The sequence below is a fragment of the Falco cherrug genome, chromosome 5 (genome assembly GCF_023634085.1).
Source record: "Falco cherrug isolate bFalChe1 chromosome 5, bFalChe1.pri, whole genome shotgun sequence".
Taxonomy (NCBI): domain Eukaryota; kingdom Metazoa; phylum Chordata; class Aves; order Falconiformes; family Falconidae; genus Falco; species Falco cherrug.
Genome location: NC_073701.1, coordinates 39,838,750 through 39,859,579, shown reverse-complemented (window position 1 = coordinate 39,859,579; position 20,830 = coordinate 39,838,750). Strand labels below are relative to the sequence as shown.

The 20,830-nt window shown below is 36.3% G+C and overlaps 1 protein-coding gene across 6 annotated transcripts in view; it reads right to left on the bottom strand.

The window, feature by feature from the left end:
• METTL25 (methyltransferase like 25) overlaps positions 1-20,797 on the bottom strand; it is an 89,855-nt gene extending 69,058 nt beyond the window's left edge. For all 6 annotated transcript variants that reach the window (XM_055710626.1, XM_055710623.1, XM_055710625.1 and 3 more), the window contains exons 1-4: positions 20,539-20,797; positions 12,583-12,744; positions 7,711-7,811; positions 1,478-2,107 (exon numbers count right to left, since the gene is read on the bottom strand). In XM_055710626.1, coding sequence (XP_055566601.1) covers positions 1,478-2,107; positions 7,711-7,811; positions 12,583-12,744; positions 20,539-20,797 — 1,152 coding nt within the window. The remainder of the gene's footprint in view (positions 1-1,477; positions 2,108-7,710; positions 7,812-12,582; positions 12,745-20,538) is intronic.
• Between the last annotated feature and the right edge of the window lie 33 nt (positions 20,798-20,830).

The window sequence follows — 20,830 nt, the reverse complement described above, 5'->3', positions numbered from 1 at the left end:
CAGAAAGTACTTTTTGGATCATTGGCTTAAGTGTACCAAAATTTCATATCTCAGTATTAGTCCTGGGCTATATACAAACATGCAACCCTATACCCATATTTCATCAGCTGATTACATTCAGACCTTAGGACATAAATCAGTAAATACTAACTTTACACATTTGTCCCACATTTCAGAAAAAAAATAATCAATTTATGGTTACAATAAAAATTGTAAATATTTGTAAAACTATTTCTAAAAACTCTCAAAGTACTTTTAAAACATGTAAATGATAGTACATTTTAAAGTTTTATAATTTCACACATACACATAATGTGCAGTTTGGTTATTACTATTTTTTAATACAATGAAGCTTTTACCCTTTCTGAAGCTTTTTTTTTAATAAAAAAAGGCAGTGATAGAGCATTTCTTCCACCTTTTACACCATACAAATTACATGCTAAGATAATACAGAATCCAACTATACAAATGTAAAGGCATATGCTTCATAAACAAACCCTGCTGCTCAGGCTGTCTTTCACAGATAGAAATGAGCTTGCTCCACATATTGTCAGATATTCAGTAGGATTCATTACCTCAAGTTACAGGGCCGTCAGCCCAAACCTATGGTCTTGCATCAGAGATGAATTATACCCTTGAATATAATTGTTCAGTTACTACTGAATGCAGACAAGTTTTTATCTTTCCATAAAAGGCTGAATGTATCTACCCAATCAATGTACATTAGCTCAGGCATAGGAATTAACAGCCATACAGCTTCAAGACTTCTGTCACTGTATTTGGGCAGCTGAATTTGGGTTTGTTTGTGTAGACACAATCCCTGCCAGCTGGTAAATTACTAAAGAAACTTAAAGTAACTCTGAAAAGTCAAAATATAAAAACATTATTTGCAAATAGGGCTCTTTACAAACTCTTTATGTTGAGTACTATACACAATATATTATCCTATGCTGTCAAAGTTTAAATGAAATTGCAAAAATATAAAACTTTAAAAATAAAACATTTCAGGAAAATTGAAATTCCAGTGCTTAACACATCCCTCTACCTGGTAAATATAACTCTTTTCATAATAATTAGTTGTTATCTATCACCACACTTGTAAAACATCCAAATGTGCTAATATGTAAGCTGTTACCTTTGACAACTGATTAGTACCTACCCCATAAATTCTAAAATTTATATTTTAAATATATTATATTTATATATACATGTATTATAAAAATATAATATATATTCTCTCTATATATAATATGCTGCTTTACATATTCAAAATAATCCCAACTCATACATTAAAATATAAAAAGAATCAGTATCTGCTAGACATACTTCTGCTAACTGGCTGACAAACATTACTGAGCTAGAATATTCTTTTACACCACTGACAGCACTTGATGTGCACTAAGTAAGCATTATGCATGTATGGAAATAGCAATATAAAGACAACAGACAAACTACTTCAAGTTATTAGTAATATAACCTCCAGATCTGTTATGATGTCACTGAGTTCTGTTTCTGCAGTGATGCAAGAGGTCACTGGAAAATACAGGTTTGATTCACTTGACTTGCTCGCTTTAGCCTTGAGAGATGCCATCTTTCTTTGTGCTTTTTCCTCTTCACAGAGTTCCCCATAGTTACACTCAGATGAAGAAAAAACTTCTACAGCATCAGCAGGCAGAAAATTTAGAATAGCAAGAACCTCTTCAGAAAGTTTGCTCTCATCAGATTGTGTCTGAGCCACCATATCAACTTCAGTTTGTTTGCTGGTTTCAGATGTAGCTATTTCTGTGAAACCACAAGGAACTAAATCTTGGATAGTCATTTGGTCCTGACTTTGAAGACTACTGTAATCATTTAAGGGCTGTTCATTGATTGCTTTACATTTAATTTCACTTTCCGCTGGCCTGTCATTTGCTTTTTCCAACCTCTGGCTTTTGAGGTTTTCTCGTCCTCGACTCTGATACGCTCTCCAGTGTTTCTTCAATTTTCTGTTCCTTTCATGAGCACCATCAGTGTTGCTGTTTGAAGAGTCAATTCCATAAACTTTTAAGTTATATTGCATGGACAAAAATGAACTCAGGTAGCCTTTTCCAGAGCCTATATCAATCACCTAGATAATGGGGAAAAAAAGAAAATAAAATTTACTCTATTAATGAGCAACAAGACACACTTCAATCAAATGAAAAACAATTCTCTAAAAATTTAAGCATGGATTTAATAGCTACCTTATCAGTATCATCCCTCCTAATACACTTAGTTCTTTTGCTTTGTTGGTCCACCTTCTCACTTTAAAACACAGAATTAAGTCTTAACTGATTTGCTCCAGAAAACAGCCATCACAATGCTTATGCAATGCACATAAGTCCTGACTCTTCTGGGAAAGACTTCACAACATATTTTTTGACACAGAACTTCCTTCTGCTAAAGAAAATAACCATAAACCACCAACAACACTCCCTGCCCTTGCTGACCTGGCTTAGGATATACAGGTAGCAAAGAAAATGTTCACAGTATTTAGCTTTAGGCACCTAACTCCCATACTGAGGAGCCTACTACCACTAGGTGTACAGAAATAAGCATCTTCAGATTTGGTGCCTAAATTAATCACTTCAGATGTGACCTAAAGACAGGTGATATTGATACCTGCTTTTAAGTCAGAACGCTTATTTATATTGCTTTCCCATTCTGCGGAAATGTTCCATACAGCTTTGATTAACATGACGATGCTTGTGTAATGAAACAAAGGGACCCCTGTGCTTTCCACTGCCTGTTCTGGAGGAAGGAGTGAATAGAAAGGGTAACTTTAGCTGATAGTTTAGTTTGTCTCATAGTTGATAGCATGTGCTAGTTCAGTGACTGATACAGCACAGAAAGGAAAACAGTATACAGAGTAGTAGCAGAAGCAAGGGTAACCTAAGACCTTTAAGTACATAACCACAGCTTTTTATCATGTGGGTTTTTAATTTGTAATAAATAAATAACAGAAAATTTTGCAAGAATAGGCAGAGTGACTTTAAGGGAAGAGAATGATAACTTTCACTTCTGTTCAGGTATCCACTAAAAATTATATTGATCAGATATAATGACTTTGTAGATGTTCCTGAAAGTGTTTGATTCAAGAACATCTATGTGTTGCTGGTCTGTACAGATTCATAAGAAAACTTACACTGATATTGTAAAGTCCAAATAGGAGCATAAACTATGTGGATCCATTTTAAACTCAACTGCATAGTTTTTTAGCAAGTAGGAAAATTCAGTACAGCAATACTCTTACTGAAATGAAAAAGAAAGATTTATTCCTTGTTCTAAGAAATTTAAAGATTTGTACAGCCGTGGAATTAGAAAGAAAAAAAATGAACCAATGTCACTAAAGACTACGTAAAGCAGTGAGGAATACACACTACTAGGTAAAAGTTGTTTACCTAGACTGCATGTGGCTTTCTCATCTGCACTTGTCATGTGATATTGTTGCATATTTGCCATCTAGGTATGCTCAAATTTCTTGAATGAAATCAGTACAGGAGTGGATTTAGTGAAATAGAATTGATATAATCTAAGGATACTTTTTGAAAATGGCATTTGTCACATTTATCACCAATATTCTCCTAGACTATTTAGAAGTGAAGGAAAGAAAAGTGTTCAAGGAATAATTTTACCCACTATTTTATGTAACAGATACTACTATTATGCAGAATACGCACACCTCCACTTCTACAAGGTTTTAAATTGTTTCTGTGAAAGGCAGCATCTGGACACAAGAGTCAGTCGGTGTGAATAGTTAGGAATAATTATTAGAATAATTATTAATTAGAATTATAATTATTAGAATAATTATTCCTGACTCCTATGTGTGACCTCTAGTGGCTGTAAAGACAAGCTGATGTTTGGGTAAGGTTTTAGTTGTTTCCAAGTAAAAAGAAAACAGTAATACATTGTTAAATTAGCACTGGGAGAATAGTTTTAAAACTAAAGGAAAATTTGACTAAAAATAAGCAGTCAATGATCTTGTGCTAAACAAATAGACTGCATTAAATTAATCCCTGCCTTACCTTCCCTTGATTACATAAGGAAAGGTAATCAGCAATCCATAGCATATCTGCCAAGCATGAACTTTTAAAATGAAATTTCCATGATATCATGAACTCCAAAGGCCTTGTCCACAGTGATTTGGGTACTATGTTTAAACACAGTTTCTGGCACAGTGCAATCAAGAACTCAATTTCCAGAAGTATTCCAACATTTCCCAGCACCAAATCACAAATTTAATGGATGCTGAATGCAGGATTATATCATACTTACATTACACATTGCAACTCTTGCTGCACAGGCTGCAATTTCCAAGGAAAACTTTCACATATACATTAAAGAAAACAAATGTGCGTTTAAGCAAAGAGGAATCATCACTGGCTTCTTTTCAGAGCTGTATCAAGAACTTATAAAATAAATTTATAAAATAAAGTTCCACTTGTACAATAAGAACAATGTTTAAAAGGGGCAGTAAACAACTGAAAAAAAACCTTTAGCTGGTTTGCTTTAATGTTTTAATTCAAATCATTAACCTAGAAGTGATTACACTCATAATAAATTTTTTGCTTTTATTCTTATTTTACCATTTATTATATTACATTATAAAATAACACAAGAGAGCAATATCCTCTACCACCCATTATACCTCATGGGCATGGAGGTGAATTGGAGGGCATTTTTCAAGCCGTCAGTGATCTATAATATCTGACAGAAACACCCTGAGGACATGTGCTGTTATAAAACATGTGTTGTGTTTTCATAGCTCTAGATTTTTTAATTAAATGCTGCATATATTTTGTTTTGCGAGAAGGACAGAAAAAATCAATAAGGAAAAACTCTCCTAAAACTTTACAATTCCTATGTTTTTTTAAAGTTGAAAGGTAACCAAAACATAAGGACTTGCTTTTTAATAACTGAGAAGGAGGCTTTTGTTTTCTTTTTTTTCCCATTGTAACCGGAAAGCTCTTTTCATATATTAGGGATTTGTAACTTTGCACAAATAAATTTTTCAGTATATGACTAAAATGGAAAAAAGTTAATATAGAGCGGTTGTCATTTCATATTCAGTGATATACTGCAATAATATTTTTCATTAAATGTTACAATTTTTTCAAAAAATAAACAGAAAATAATACTTTGTATAAAGATACTCCAAGCCATCTGATAAAAGTGCATAAACATTGGATGAAATTGCAGCATATTGACAGATACTTAATCATGATTGGTTTGAGATTTTATTAGTAACCAGCTACATCAGGACTTAGGTTAGGTCATTAAAGTGGCTCTAATTTTTACCCTCCTTTCCTTTTATTCCTGAATCTCACAGGAACTATTTAAAATATAAATGAAAGGGCTATATGAAACACCACCTTCCAGAAAACACAGAGAACATTTAGTATTGCATTATAAGCAAACTACAGCTTTTTCAGTACGTGAAAGTCTTCAACACTTGAACCACTTACACTTGCCTTGAGCAAAAGGTAATTAAGGCAAAAGACATGCTAATGATAGAACAAATTACTTTCACAAATCTGCTGCTACTGCATTTCTATTCTTTAAAGAGTGTATCCACTTTATAGCTGTTGAGGGCACCTACACTTGTCACTGTGGCTGGCTCTTGAAAGAGCTGCTGGAGAGATTGCTTTCCATTGCTGTAAGCAATCGCAGATGCCTACAAATTGAATGTGTCTCATCCAGTAACATTTGGCCTTAACTGCAGCCCTTTATTTACTTGGTAATCCCAGCTGTAAGGAGAAGACTACCTAAAACGTTGCCTTCGTCAATTGTTCCTCACAAAACAGATGGTCAGGATTCAGTTTTAACTTCTGTTTCCAAGGTCACCACAGCACTGACCCAAACCTATCAAGAGCACTGCATCATTTACGGTATCTAAATTAAACTTTGTCTGAGCCAAATAACTTCCTAATCAAAGTTCAGCTTCAGCAACCCAGAGCTGAATCCAAGTTTTGGGTCTTGCCCTTCAGTCTATGGCAGCAGTAGCAGCAGCACCTCAGGATGCTGCAGTTACAGCTCTACCACAAAACTGAACAGAGCATGGCTGTAAGGACTCTACCCCCAGCACCACTCATTTTTAGCCACACCATTCATTTTTAGCAACCCCCCTGGTGCAGGTATGAAGCAGGTCAACTAGCACTTTCCCATTACAAAGGCCAGGCACAATATGGGGGTCAAGATATGCCAGAGACCAGAGTAATACAGACTCAGACTGCCCAACTGCAGCTGTCCCGTCCCCCTTACCCACACCTGACACATTAATTTAAAATTATCCTCAGAGATATTTACTTAGGAATAAAAATAAAGGCTCAGAGGGAATATGTTCAGCATAAAATCTGGTCAGATACTTTATTAATCTTTGATTTTAAACAAATAGAGTTTGTTTTCCACAAATCTTTGTGGGAATGAATATTAGGCTGGAGGAAATTAGTCTCCACTTACACTTCCAGCCCCTTTCACAGAAAGCAAGTGCACCTCAGATGTAAAAAGCAATCAAATACAGTGTCCAGAGACACTAGACATCTACAGTTTAAAGCGAGGATGAAGCTACATTAGCCAGTTACTAGCACCACAGAGATTAAAATGATTAAACCAACTCAGTTTACCCAGATACTTAAAAATTTAGTGTTGCCACAACAAAGGTCTAAGATGTGGAATCTAACAGAAAGTTTAGCATTGAAAAAGCTTACAGAAGAATTACATGTACGTAACCAAGGCAATGGTATTGATGTACTTTTGTCTAACAGAATGTGAAATACACTACTCAAAAAATGTCAGGTATTCAGGTATTGTTGTGATGCTTGTGTTTTGTCAACAGATCCATAAGTAAACATGTATGAGGTTTTAATGCAACAGTGATCTAGTGCACTGTGCAATCATCATTACATGTAAAAAAAAAAGGTAAGTTACAATCAAATTTGAGAAAGGAATCCTGCAATTCTTCTCCATCCAAGGATGAACTTGCCATATGATGTATGAAACAGCCAATTCATAGCGTAATCACTGCGTGATAATGGTATTTGGTGTCCAGATCTCATACACATTCTACTAAATGTACTTCATGTACACTCTGTTACATAAATCTCTGCTTAATCTTGTCTGTCTTCAAACTAAAAACATCATAACTAAATTCCTAATTGATAGATCTCAATCCATGTTAATTAAATGTGAACAGCACTAAACAATAGGAAACAATTTAAATTCCTTGTGCCAGAATAAGATGAGCTTTCAAAATGTCTCAGATTTTCTGCTTTGGTCTCTATGTGGCACTCCTGCGTGCCTGACAGAAGAAGACTGAAGTTTTGCTCTCCTACCATAAGCATCATTATGGTAAATTGCCAGCAATATACTGATAAACAAGGCAGTACCCACGTATAGCAAAAAGCAGCACAACTTTTAGCTGCTCAACATATAGAGGACAATTATAATTTCTTAAAATTTTTCATGAGTCATAAAATGATTATGAATCACTGAAAGGCAGCTCCTTTGGAATGATACATTTGTAATCAAAATCGTCCTCAACTTGGCCCTAAAGGGTCTTCTTTACCTACAATTATTTCCGGAAAAACTAGAATAGCAGTGACAGACATACATCAAAATTATGTATTTGAACACAATAAGAGAACAATTTGGAAGATACGTGGTAATATATAACAAGAAATGCTTTCTTACCTGCTTTATACCACAATAGTTCGCCATGTGGACTACCAGCTCTGACATCACCTGCACTTCATGTGATTTCTTATTATTCATAAACTCATCAGTTTTGATACCTGTATCAGATTAAGAAATACACATTAACACTACCCATAATAATAAAGATTTGTGATCAATCAGAAAAAATACCTACCTAAAAATATGCTACAGTATTTTTATATTTTAAGGATAGCAATTTTTAACTAAAAACTCACTAATTACAAGATTAAACTACTGAATTACAGATGAGTTAGTAAAATACAACAGTGTAAAACTTAGTAGTTGGTGTAGTTTTTTTAAGATGTAGCATATGTAATACCTGACCAGATATTAGACAATAGTTACTACTATAAAACTACTATTTCTTCCTAGTCATAAAAAATATTTATTTTTGTGTCATTTATCACATTTACATATGTGAAATATAAGGGCAGGGACAATCAATAATCACACAGTACAGCTTCTTAATTCTGCAGATTTGCTCACAATCTCAAGTGGCAGATTATCTCAAAAAATTTTTATGAGTGATACTAGGGAAATTCAAAGGCAGAGCACTTTAATTTTCTTTTTTTACCCTATGGATGGGTTATAGAACTGTTACATCTTTATGGTAGAAGATCACTCATTTCGGTGTTGCTGGAGGGTGTGTTAATGAGATGGAGTCAATCTCTATCACAGATTTACTGGTTGTGGAGAATACCAAGCACCCACTTGCTAATCTTTACATCCCCCAACCAAAGGAGGAGCTCAGAACTCGCTGCTTTGGGAGAAACCCACACATTTCTCTCAGGGGGCCAACACTACAATACACTTGGCTCCAGTTAAATTGATGGAAATTTTTGTAAGTCTGAGTGATGGTAGAAGAAACCAGATCATTATTGATGAGCATGTTCCTAGAAAACAAACCTTTTCTACATGACTAGGCAGATTAATATACTTTCCCATTCTCTGTTTTCTGCACAGTATTCTGTTCATCTGTCCAGAAACTGATCATTAAGCAAAAAGCTATGTTCATTCCTTGATCAGATCATGCTGGGAACAGAGCCAAGAGTGTTACTTCTTTAAAAGAGAGTGGGGAATTGAACTGAGCTCATGAGAAACCCAGTGTTTTCTCTATTTTTCCCCAAACCCACAGGATTTCTCTATTCCTTAAACATCTGTTTTTTTATAATAAACTGTTATGACAATACTTAAAATCTAATATAATGTCTATGACCTGACAAAAGAAAAAATAGACTAAAATACTTTTAAGCAAAACAAACAGCAGAAACAAGTGTTTGTCATTTCACTAAAGACTCTTCTTAACTTTAAAATTGTGAAGATCCACATAGTGTTTCTAAAAACTCTTAATTTGTAAACATTCCAAATGAAAGAAAAAAAGACAGAAAAAGTCTTTTTGTTTATATTTGAACATTTTTGCGTCTAGATAGGCTCATGAGTCAAAGAAGCAGAACAGGAACAGGAAGAAACAGACATTTAACTTCTTGACAGAAATAAAAGCTGTTTGACTTCTCCAAAGCAGCACTGTCACTTTGAACTATCACCACATATTGCACCTTTTACTCTTTGCTATATTATCAAGTCAAAAGACTGAATTGGGTAATCCTGTGTGAAGCACCATTTCAGACAGTACTTGAGCCAAATTAAGTATTTCAAACATGGAAGAAATCAAGAAATCCAGACACAAGACCCAACATACAAAAGTTGAGGTTCCAGGTAGAAAAACCATAGTTTTCTTATACCTACATATAAAAAGTATTTATCACCTTAGCTACTAAAGTTTCTTAACCATTTTTATACTACTTTTCCTGCTTTTTGCAGAATCAACACTGAGCTTATATTTCAGCTCAGGGAAAACGATACTGTTCACAGAAAATTATGGATTTTTAATAAATTTTACTGTTGCTACATTTTCTGCAGAACTCTGATAGATTTTTTTACGTTATTTTGAAAACCAAGACATATTACAACCTAAGAGAAAAACTGTATTTGGAGACTGTTTTATATTGCCAAGACAACGGCAAATTTGAAAAAAATATGTATACTACTTTTAAACAAACTGTAAGTTCACTGTTACCACAAAACTACTTTCTTAAAACATGTAATTATACACGTAGATCTCCTTACTATGTGTACAACTGATGCAAGCAGAACAAATACTAACTTCAAAAACTGCAAGAAATTTAAAGATCTATCTCCTTTTGTGATGAAAAGAGAAACTGGGGTTTGAATACTTCACAGAAGTACCCTGGATATGATACAGTAACAGAAAGCTTAATGTTGCTAGTTTTAGCTGGTACCAAAATGTTGTTTGTTTTCCATTGTGAACCCCTAGCACAGGTAGCTGTCTTCCATTTGAAAAACTGCTTCAACTTTATGCCATTTACAGCTACATCTTTAATTGTGAAGCTGAACAAATTGAGGAAAGACTGTCTTATACAGGGCTAATGCAGATCTTCCTAAGATCTCCTATGGCAGGATGCAGGAGTTTTATACCCCAGTTACCTGTGGAAATTCAGATACACCAAGTAAAAAAAGAAGCCATTCAAAGTCCACACCAGTCAACACCAGCTATACAGAAGTTACACTACTATGATTTAATTCCATAAACCAGAGTGAGGGACTGGGATAACCCTATACTAAAAAAAGACTGAGGCACAGCGATATTCCAGTACATGGAATTTAAAGATGGATTCATTAACAGTCACTGCACGACTACTACCTTGGCCATAAACACATTGAAAAGGTAGAGAGTACTCTTAATCCAGTACCCCAGCAACCCTCACTTTTTATATCAGGTATGTGTAAGAGAAATACTCCCTGATGACTTTCTCCCCTTGGGCCAGGCTCTTCTGGACCCTATGTGCTCAGTGCAAGCAACCTGACGGTGCAGTAAGGAGCACAGTGACCTTCCTCAGGAAGCAATAAAGCCCTTTAGACTCAGAACTTCATTCTGAGTAGCTGTGTCCACAATACGCTTAAAATGTTTCTGCTTACCAGTTATTCCAAGGAAGGATAGCAATATGTCTAAGTTAAGATGGTGCAGAAGTTAGAGAACTATGCAAGTATGCAAACTGTGGGAATAGGCTCCTAAGCATGTTTGTCTTAGAAAAAGAAAATATATTAAAAACATCTGAAACATAAATGGAATTATCCTGATACATACTTTTCAGAATATGAGCAAGGCCATCATAAAGTTGCCAGTTTTCTCAGACTTACACTTCTCTTAACTTGCAAGCTTTAGTATGTCAGGAAATGAATATATTTTCTGAACTACAGAATTAAGTCCAAAATATCTAAAATAGCTTAAAGTTAAAAGATCACAACTTTCATTTGGCAACTTGCATGTTACAGTTCGATAATTTGGTGTTTTGTTTCTGCCAAATGATTACCAGGAACTTCAATTAAGTTAATTTAACTGATATGTACTGCCAACTCAACACAAAGGTTTTGAATTATAATACTATTCTATACATTTGGAACATGTTTTATTTTTTCTGTGAAGTACAGTTTAGAATTACTGCATCACAAACCCAGGCCCCAGTTACCCAACTGAGCAACAACACACAGAACAAAATATTCAGCGAATGCCTTATTCCTGATGCTCCATTCTGCATGACAAGAAGATGACAGAATCCTTGTAGTTTTGCCTATAAAAGCTAACCCAGGTATGAACTCAAGTATGAGTATAACAAGGTAGAAGTAGAGAATTACAGAAAATTAAGCAGAGCACAGGGAATGAGGGCATAATAAAAATGAAAAGAGCTAAAATGCAGAGAGAGGAAAGGCAGCATACAGTTATCAAACAAGAAAGAAGGGTTTCAGATGAACAAAGAGCAGAAGGAAAGAAGTCAGAAAGTAAGCCCAAAGCACAACAAACCATTAAGACTATCTCAGCTACAGCATTTTAGTATTTCTGAAGAAATTAAAAACTGGGGAGCCAGCTATGAAAAATGGCAACACTGGAAGATCACTGTCGAAAATGGGAGAAATGCCCAAACTACACATAATAGTGCTATCACTTAAGATAACAAACATCAGAATTTTAACATCTTATAGAGAGAAAACATGCTAGAAGGCAAAGGCAGAGAGCTGCTGAGTCTGTCCCTGAAATACTAATGAGAAATCTAGAAGACAGTGACAAATCTGTAAAGACTAAGGACTCCATGAAGAGCACATTTTCAGTGAAAACAACAGCAGTCCAAGTAAACGTAACTGCCTGTTTATCATCTGATACAAAAAATATAATCAGGAGTAGGACTTCCAGTGTCCAACTTGATGCCAACTTGAGAGTGTTTTAATTTAATTTCTTTAACTACAGAAAATGAAATTACTCTAGTTTTATGACATATAATCAGTACTGGTCCAAAATATACATAATTAATAAAATCTTTTTTTCTGAGACATCACACACTTATCAGGCCATATTCAGCTAAATGCCAAAGCACGTATTTAATACCAAACACAAGATGGAACAAGAAAACCCATTTGCCAGATTTTATAAAAACCGCAAGAATAATGGCCATGATTCCTGCCGCTGAGGAAGAAGACAAAGGGAATTAACAAGGTATCTCCAACAGTGATGTACCTGCTTGTCTATCTCACCTCATCCCCTTCACAACTGAATCTCAGGAAAGGTCTATAGGTACTGAATTCTGTGACCCCTTTGCTCAAATTTTAGCAAGATAACCCATTTCCTCAACGAAGGCAATGAAGAAACTATCTAGGAACAAATGAAAATCAAAATGAGAATGTAGGAAAAAAACTCCAACAAACCACCCCCCAAAAACAAAACTCTGCAAGTCCTGTAGTGAGTAAGTAAAAATCTAAATACAAATGTAAATATACCTGTTGTTCCTTGACTGTCTCCCCTCAGTGCTTCAAGTACATCTTTTAATGGGGTACATACTCCAAGGTTGGATAAAGAATAGTATTTAGCAGCCAGGGCAAACAAATGTACATTGATAAGCTTCTTGGAGTTTTCACAAAACACATTGGAAAACATGTCATCTGCGGTACAGAAAAGAAAAAGAAAATATTTATTTAAACAGTGCTTATTATCTCTGTAATAGGGCTGACAGAGAACTACAAGCAATAAATACTTAGTATCAAGCAGAAGTAACCATTTATTTTGCTTTCATTAAGTGGGCAAACTTTATTTTTCTTCAGCTGTATTCCCCCTTCAGAACTGAGGTCAAATTTTGCTCTTAGCTGAATTAGTGTAAATGTGGAAAAATCCATTGTTTTAGCAAAGCTACTTCAGTATAATTGACAAGAGAATTCAGTCAACATTATCACTTTTCTTTTGTTTACAAATTTGCTCATTATACATTTCCTAGTCACCCCATCTAACAATACATACTACCAGATTTTTTCAGAAATGCAGCTGTTCAATATATGAAATGTTTTGATTTACAGGCACTATATTCACATACTTTCCAAGCTGCTTTGTAACTCCTGAATCTGCTGGGAGAATTACATTAATTTTTATTACCAATCAGGTGTGAGCCAAAGTTAGATTCCAATGCCTATTTTGTTTGACTCAGGATGAAATGCTTCAGTTTGTTATTACTTAATTCTTAGTTTCAAAAATGTATGTTTGTTTTTAAGTGAAACATATTGGTATGAACCATTTAGTAATTTTGCAATTGTTGTGTATTGTCTAATTCCTCTCTATTTTAGCTAAAACTATTTGTGAATTCTACATAGTTTTGCTAATAATTTTAAAATATCTATAATTTGTAAAACTGTTAATAAAGATTTAGAAAATATCTGCTGATTTGCCTTTTGTCTCACGGGTAGATATTGAACAAGTACATATCTAGGACGGCAGCTTTCCTGAATCTGGACTACCCACCTGCATAACAGATACAGCTGTTTTTATTGACCTCACTCTAATGCTCTTAATTTGCCTCCATGACCACAATTAAAAGTCATCCATATATTACAACAGTGTCAAAATATCAATTTTAATGATATTACAGTATTACAGTATAATATTACAGATATTAGCATGAGTCCAGGAAACAAACCTTGGACTAAGAAAGGATAAATATTGTCTAAGCTATGACCAGCTTTAGTAATATTTCAGTATCTGCATGGCGCCTCTTACTCCACTTCTCTCTACTACAGCATAAAAAAAGCAAGCCACGTTCTCTATCATCTATGTTGTTACTTGAACTTCTGAAGATCCAGTAACTTCTAGTTAGCGAACCCTCATGGATAAGGGTGTAATAGGATACTAGAGAACAGAAATAAAGAGAAACAACAAACCGGAATGAAGACTGCGATTTTTAGGGAGAAGGGATAATTTTGCTTTCCAATGTCTCTGTAAGATATGTTACAGAAAGACGAGAAATTAGACGTGTGCATTTTGAAATGACTAAAGAAAAATACATTTCCTTTCTCAATGCCTTCAAATCAAGCAAATAATGGAAGAGATTAATATAATGGGATAAGATAATCAAATGCTTTTGGACAATGTACAGAATTACCCTTTTTTTCCTCCCCCCAAAAAGTTTCAACAACCATAAAAGGAGGTGAGTATCTACACATAAAGAGAATTTTTGCTTTCTGACAGGTAATGTTATACAAGGAGTTATTACAAGAAACTGTCACAGTTTCAGTTACTGCTGAAGAAGAAAAAATTCATTTTCTTTTTAAGAGAGGTTCACTCATTTAACATTTTCTGGGAATGAACAGCATTCCAGAAAATTTATAGACATTCACAAAATGAATGTAGTATGAATCAGTAAAAATGCACAGAAATTTCTAGGTATGATGCAGTGGGAAGAAATCACTAGTCTGTCAAGAAAGAGAACAATGCCTAAGAGACTCAACAAGCAATTATATGCCAACAATTACTGAGAAAGCAATAGACACGAGACATTAAGTCAAAAGGTGCAGAGGGATATTTTGACCAGCCAGCTGTTCAGCAGTTTTGCCAGGTGAAGAAGAAATCTAATTTTCTTGATGAGAAGTGGGTGTTCCACTTTGTTTCACACACGTTATGACCTCTTTGAATTAGTATAGTATTTAGTATCTCATACTGGGGAAAAGTGCAGCCCATTCTAATATACATTTATGTTGTTCTTAACCTCCAAATTTGATTTCCTCAATGACCAGCATGGTTTGGCTTTTTTTTTTTTTTTTTTTTTTTTGTTAGAAAACAATGGAACATACAATCTTTTTATCAACTGGCACACATTTTTAAATACATTGGCCAATCTTGTATGACAAGACAAAACAAAAATCGGTAAAGCAAAAACATTTTCCCCAAAATCTACTTCTTTTCTTCATGAAATAACAGAGATTTGAGAATACATTGGAATGTCACCCTGTTACAAAATATTTAACATATGTGAGATGAGAAACATCTGAATAAAATTTGATTTTTGTAATTTCCATTTGCATACATGTATATTACATATCTATCAAAATATTTTGGTTTATAAGCAGTATTTTTTCAAAACGTCTGGCTAGATATTGGGTGTTTTTAATTGACTTTTGTATTTTAAATACACTTAACTGTATTGTTAGTGGGGAAAAAAAGTGCTTTCTATCATTACAGTAGCATCAGACACTTGGGGGCGCAAGAAGAAATACTGCCATTCTACCTCCATAGTAAAGTATAGCAATAAAACTCATGAAAACAACTCATTTTCACATAACAAGTCTATTAGAAGATGATTTTCTTGACTCCAAGTGTACCAATATAGGCACTCTTTCAGTAATATTAAGCAGCTTAGAATTGTTCTTAATGTAAGCTTTCTAGTGGTATTAGCAGAAATAAACAGAAAAAACCCCTGAAATACTCTATAGGTGTCATAAACATTACACTTCTATATTTGCTTCAGATCAAAAGGCAGAAATTAATGCAAATGTTCCTGAAAAATTGGGTACCTATATGTTGTTTATAAACATGATCTATTTCGATATTTGAGACATGCTTATTTCACTACAATGGGCAGGATCTTTAAGTACATTTGTTTCCTTTATTGAAAACAAACTCAGTATGCCAATGTTAATACATGGTACAGAACAGATACTGGAAAACATTTATTTCAACATTAAAATATTTTGTTTAGCTAATTACATCAATGCTGTACTGAAGCTAAATCCGGAGTGAAAGCTAGTGCGCTCTCATCAGTTTCTACTGCAAGGTCTACAGTCACCTTTTTTCAAACTGGATCAACATCAACTTCTTGGATACTGTAATAGCCATAGCGTTAAATCTACCTATCACTAAACGCAAGAATGCCATTGACCTAAGACACTTTGCTTCTACACCACCAGCCATTACCCAAAACACAGCAAAACCAGCATCTTACCTCCTCTGTAAAGCATATATATTATATACCTCATTGGCAATTTTCACCCAACAATCACTGTGGAAATAAACATCATGTGAATTACATATACAAACTTGCCACAACACAAAAGGTGGGATACATCAACCATGCATATACCCATCTCACACCACGCTACCCTGATGCTGATACAGAAAAGCATTTAACTTTCAAATAGCTCACCAAGATCAACAGCATAAGCAAATACTCTGCAGATTAGAGTTCGCAGTATTTAGCAACCTGTAAGGGCCCTTTCTGAGAAAAGGCTTTGTTCATTGTCCGGGTACCAGGTTGTAGAGTTATTATGTCCTAAAATGTAGTGAGGAAGCACCTAACATTAAACCTGGCTCTCTGAGCTCACCTGCAAAGCAATTCTGTGCACACCTGTCTGCAATGAGGGGAATGCCCAAAGCCTCCCACAGCTTAAATCCTGATCTGGGAAGAAGAGGTCTCCTCAGATGAGCATAGGGGGAGTAAACAACTTAGTGGAGTATGAACTAGCTGCAAAAGTGTTTTCCTGCATGTAGGTATGTTCCAGGGCAGAACTCGGGTGGTTAAGTGATTGTATATAGCCAGCACTTATGTATGCAATGGGGGATCTCACTTGGGGTCTATGCTTTCATATACCACAGCAACCCAATCTTACTTTCACCTTATTTCCTGCTGATCTCACTGTATTACACAAATACAATTTACCTTGAAACTTTGTAACTTTCCTAGGTTAAAGACTGATTGTTGAAACCTGGAATTTTCTGCTTCTTTGTCAGAACTGGTGAAAAGCTTGTAAACTTGCTGCTTACCTGCTTTTGCTTTTCTACCACCTGACATAAAATACATTAACTCTCCTTACAAATCTCACTCAACTGAAATTAAATGCGGTAATACCCCTGTTCCATAACTTCCCTGAATTTTGTCATATGATGGAAGAACATGAACAGAACCAGTAGGATGTCATACAAGATCACTAGTATACCATCTGTAATAGCATTCCTACCAAATTTAAATTGTTGTCCCAGCTTGCCAACTAGAAGAAAAAGAACCCCAACTATATTAAGGTATCTGAAGCATGACTTCAAGCAATGGAAGGGCATTTGTTGTACTAAGTGTTATTTATGAATACTAAAAATATTAGGTTTCTCAAATGTTTCTACTGTGGCTGCGCAGATGAAACCTAGTATGTCTTTTAACTAGTCAGTCTATACAATTGCAAATAAATCTTCAGAAGATAGAAACATATGCCAAAAAAGTGGAATTATAGTACAAACAGTAATTTACAGTAAAATATGAAAATACTTAAACCAGATTTTTCTATGCCTGTGTCCAATTTACAGCAATGACGTGATAAACAAGATGCAATACGGCAAATGTCAGTTTTTTGATGTATAAAAATACAAACCAGTTTTCTATAATCTAAAAATGGAGCTGAAATTTTCCTGTGGGGTACAACTGAAAAGAAGGGTTCCACCCTTCATATGGTCATTATAATGAAATATCTTCTGATGAGTATCTGGAAATATTCTTTGAAACTGATTTACAGAACATGTAATGTAATGTTCTGTAACATGATTATCTTGCATATAGTACTGTGCAACAGAATTATAATTTCTTGCTTGCTGGCTTCTAAAACTACAATTCGGCACATGTATTTGTCAAAATCCCTATAGCAGCATAAAATATTGTGCAGAACAACATTTTTTTGCCAATCTGCAATAATGTTACTTTTTAGTTTGCAGAGCTATGCGAGTATGAACAGACAACTTCACATTTTCAGATCAATTCTGTCAAATGGAGCTTGTGTTTCCCTATAATTTAATTTGGGATCCCTATCAGAACAGACTCTAGAAAACTTTTCATAATAGTTTGGCGATTGTGAATGTATAGATGTAAAACTTCTCAAACTCTTAGGAAGCAAAGGTTTTACCACGTGAAATCAAACTTAATTTTACCCATATTTTGAGTAAGGTGTTAGGGGTACATGATGCTATCATTTGAGCATGCAAAATAAATCTATTCTCATAGTCACACTCCAAAAAAAGGCAGTCCTATGAATGACAGCATGTTCTGAGAGCTTTTTAGTACTCACTTCAACGCAAATATAAATAACTAACACTTAAATACCTGATAATTTTGAAGAAAACCATACATAGAGTTACTATTCTAGAGGAATATAAGGATGAGTCATTTCTGTTTATGTTGGGTTTCAACATCTCTAATGGTTGGTTTCTGATTTCTAATGTTATTAAGTTGTAATAATGCACTCAAATAAGCTATGATATTCAGTTTCTCAATCCTAATTTTAATACAGGCTAACAGTGCATTCATTTTCAGATATAGGTAGAAGTTTGAAGGTATATTCACTGAGAAAGTCATATTCTACTATGACGTATTTTCATCATTTGCCTGGAAGGACAGATATCATGCAGTCAAACCAGCCAGGCATGAACCACTAAATCAAATCAGCAAGCACATGCCCGTTCCATTACAGTGCCTCCAGTTTTGTCACGATACTAGAGAACCGTTGAGTCTCTCAAAACCTTCCAAATGTTAAACAGCGTATTATAATTTTGATGCTAGAAAAAAAGAGCAATTCTCTCTCTTTTTTTTTTTTTTTTTTTTTTTTTTAACGAGCAGAAATAATCCTTGCAGAAACCAAAGAAGAAATATTTTAGCCACAGCATGAGGGCTTCATACCTTTCTAAAACGCGTGTTTCATTTTACCCATTTTGTTCCATTGATTTCTGTATAAGATTCTGTAACATATATTTTGAATACAGATCATTAAATGATTTTCCAATTTTTAAATCTGCAAAACAATATTCTGCCTTCCCGATTGTCTTTCTGTTCTATGGGCCACCACTTCGATGTCTGAATCATTTTGTGGGCTTTCCCATGAAAACAATAAGATCAGGGTAAAATTTCCTTTAATGGTTTTTTTTTTTTTGATGACTTCACCTAATAATTAGTCTTGTTCCAGCCTCTATTTACATTTAATTTTATGTCCCATTGCTCAAAGTCAATTTTGACTCTGACATCATATGTCAAAAACATTGAAAGTTTTTCCTCACTGCTTCCCAGCACATTTGCTTGCTGACTGGACCACTCTCTTGTTTCCATCTGGCGCTCGAAGTTAATTCATTATCCAGTGTCTTTTTCATGCACAAATAAATTCTGTGGGTTTTTTTTCCCAGATATCTCAACCTTCTAAAAATGAGTCTTACAGTTAATATTTTGAAGGTCTTTAGATCCAAGAGAGAAATGTTACACATGATGTAGCAATTCATAGTTCTTCAATTTCTTTCCAAATCCAAATCATTATCTTAGCTTGTTTTCTATGCCAAAAAGTATACAGCTCCACACGCTACTTTCTGTGGACCCTTTCATGACACTCAACATGCTTTCCTGTCTCACATGTAATTTAATGTAGCATTTCAGAGCTAACACTATGAGAGTTATCTGTGCCCCATAAGCTTTGGCATGATGCAGGTCTTTCTTGGCTAAGTGCTTTGTCAGAAATTTTACCTCAGTTTTGAAACTGATCTCTTTGCTTCGACTCAGCCCCCCAAACACCATACCTTTCAGATGCTTTATCTTAATTTCTGTGCTTTGCCTTAAAGTGTATTACTGGTATGTTTCCCTTCTACTTGGACTGCAGTAAATTCTGTAACAGTTTCATCACTGGCTTCTTATTGAGTTACTTGAAAATTACTAAAAATATGAAGTGCTTCTTAAATAGGTCTTGTCAGAAATAAAACTGCTCTCTGTCTTCCTCTGCCAGGCACTCGTTATTACAGATACATAGGAAAGCAGTGTTTAAGCCTTTTCCAGCTGTCCTCCACATTTCCAGAGGTTCAACATTTGGCGGACTTTTAACTGTTACATCTTTCCACTCATGTGGAAAAGGGAATTTTTTGGTTCATTTTACTTATGTTCTTCGGAACTTTGTCAGTGAAGGCATCTGACAGGAGCTTCATCTCATCTCTCTATGGACAGGATGAAATTTGTAAGACGAGCCCGTCACCACAACTGCCGCTACCCAGAGCCCCCCGCCCACCCCAAGCGCGGCGGTCCCCGGGCGCCGGGGGAAGGTGACGGAGCGGGAGGGGCTGCGGCCGGAGGCGGCGACCAGACGGGAGCGGAGGCCCGAGGGCGGCGGGTGGAGACGCAGGGGAAAGAAAGGCAGCTCGGCAGAGTGCTGTGAAACGCTCCCGGTTTATTACTGGAAGGAAAATGATTCCGGACGCAGACAGGAGGCCCATGGGGGGGGGGCTTCAGAGGGACACCGGTGCCACCTGCGGGGCGAGAGGCGGCCTAACGGGGCCGCGTGCCTCACCGGTGTCCCGGCAGCCCGCGCACGAGCGAGGCCGCCGCGCTGCCACCTCCCCTTCGCGAGCCGCCGCCCCGCCCCGCCGGCACCCGCCCTTACGGGTGCGCCCCCCCGCCCCCCGCCCCGACTCACCCCACGGCGCTGCCGCGGCGCCGGAGGCCTCCCCCAGGGGGCGCCGCAGCGCCAGCGGCCCGGCGGAGCCCAGCGCCTCCAGCACGGCGACGGGGCGCGGCGCCACCAGCCGGTCCCACAGCCCGCGCGTGTAGAACTCCACCGTGTGGGCGCGGCACAGCGGCAGCGCGCGCTCCAGGAACTGCGCCACGCGCCGCAGCGTCCCCGCCGCCTCCGCCGGCGACAGCTGGGGCGGCAGCGCGCCGGGCGGCCGCGACATGGTACAGCGCGCGGCCCGGGCCTGCGCTCGGCT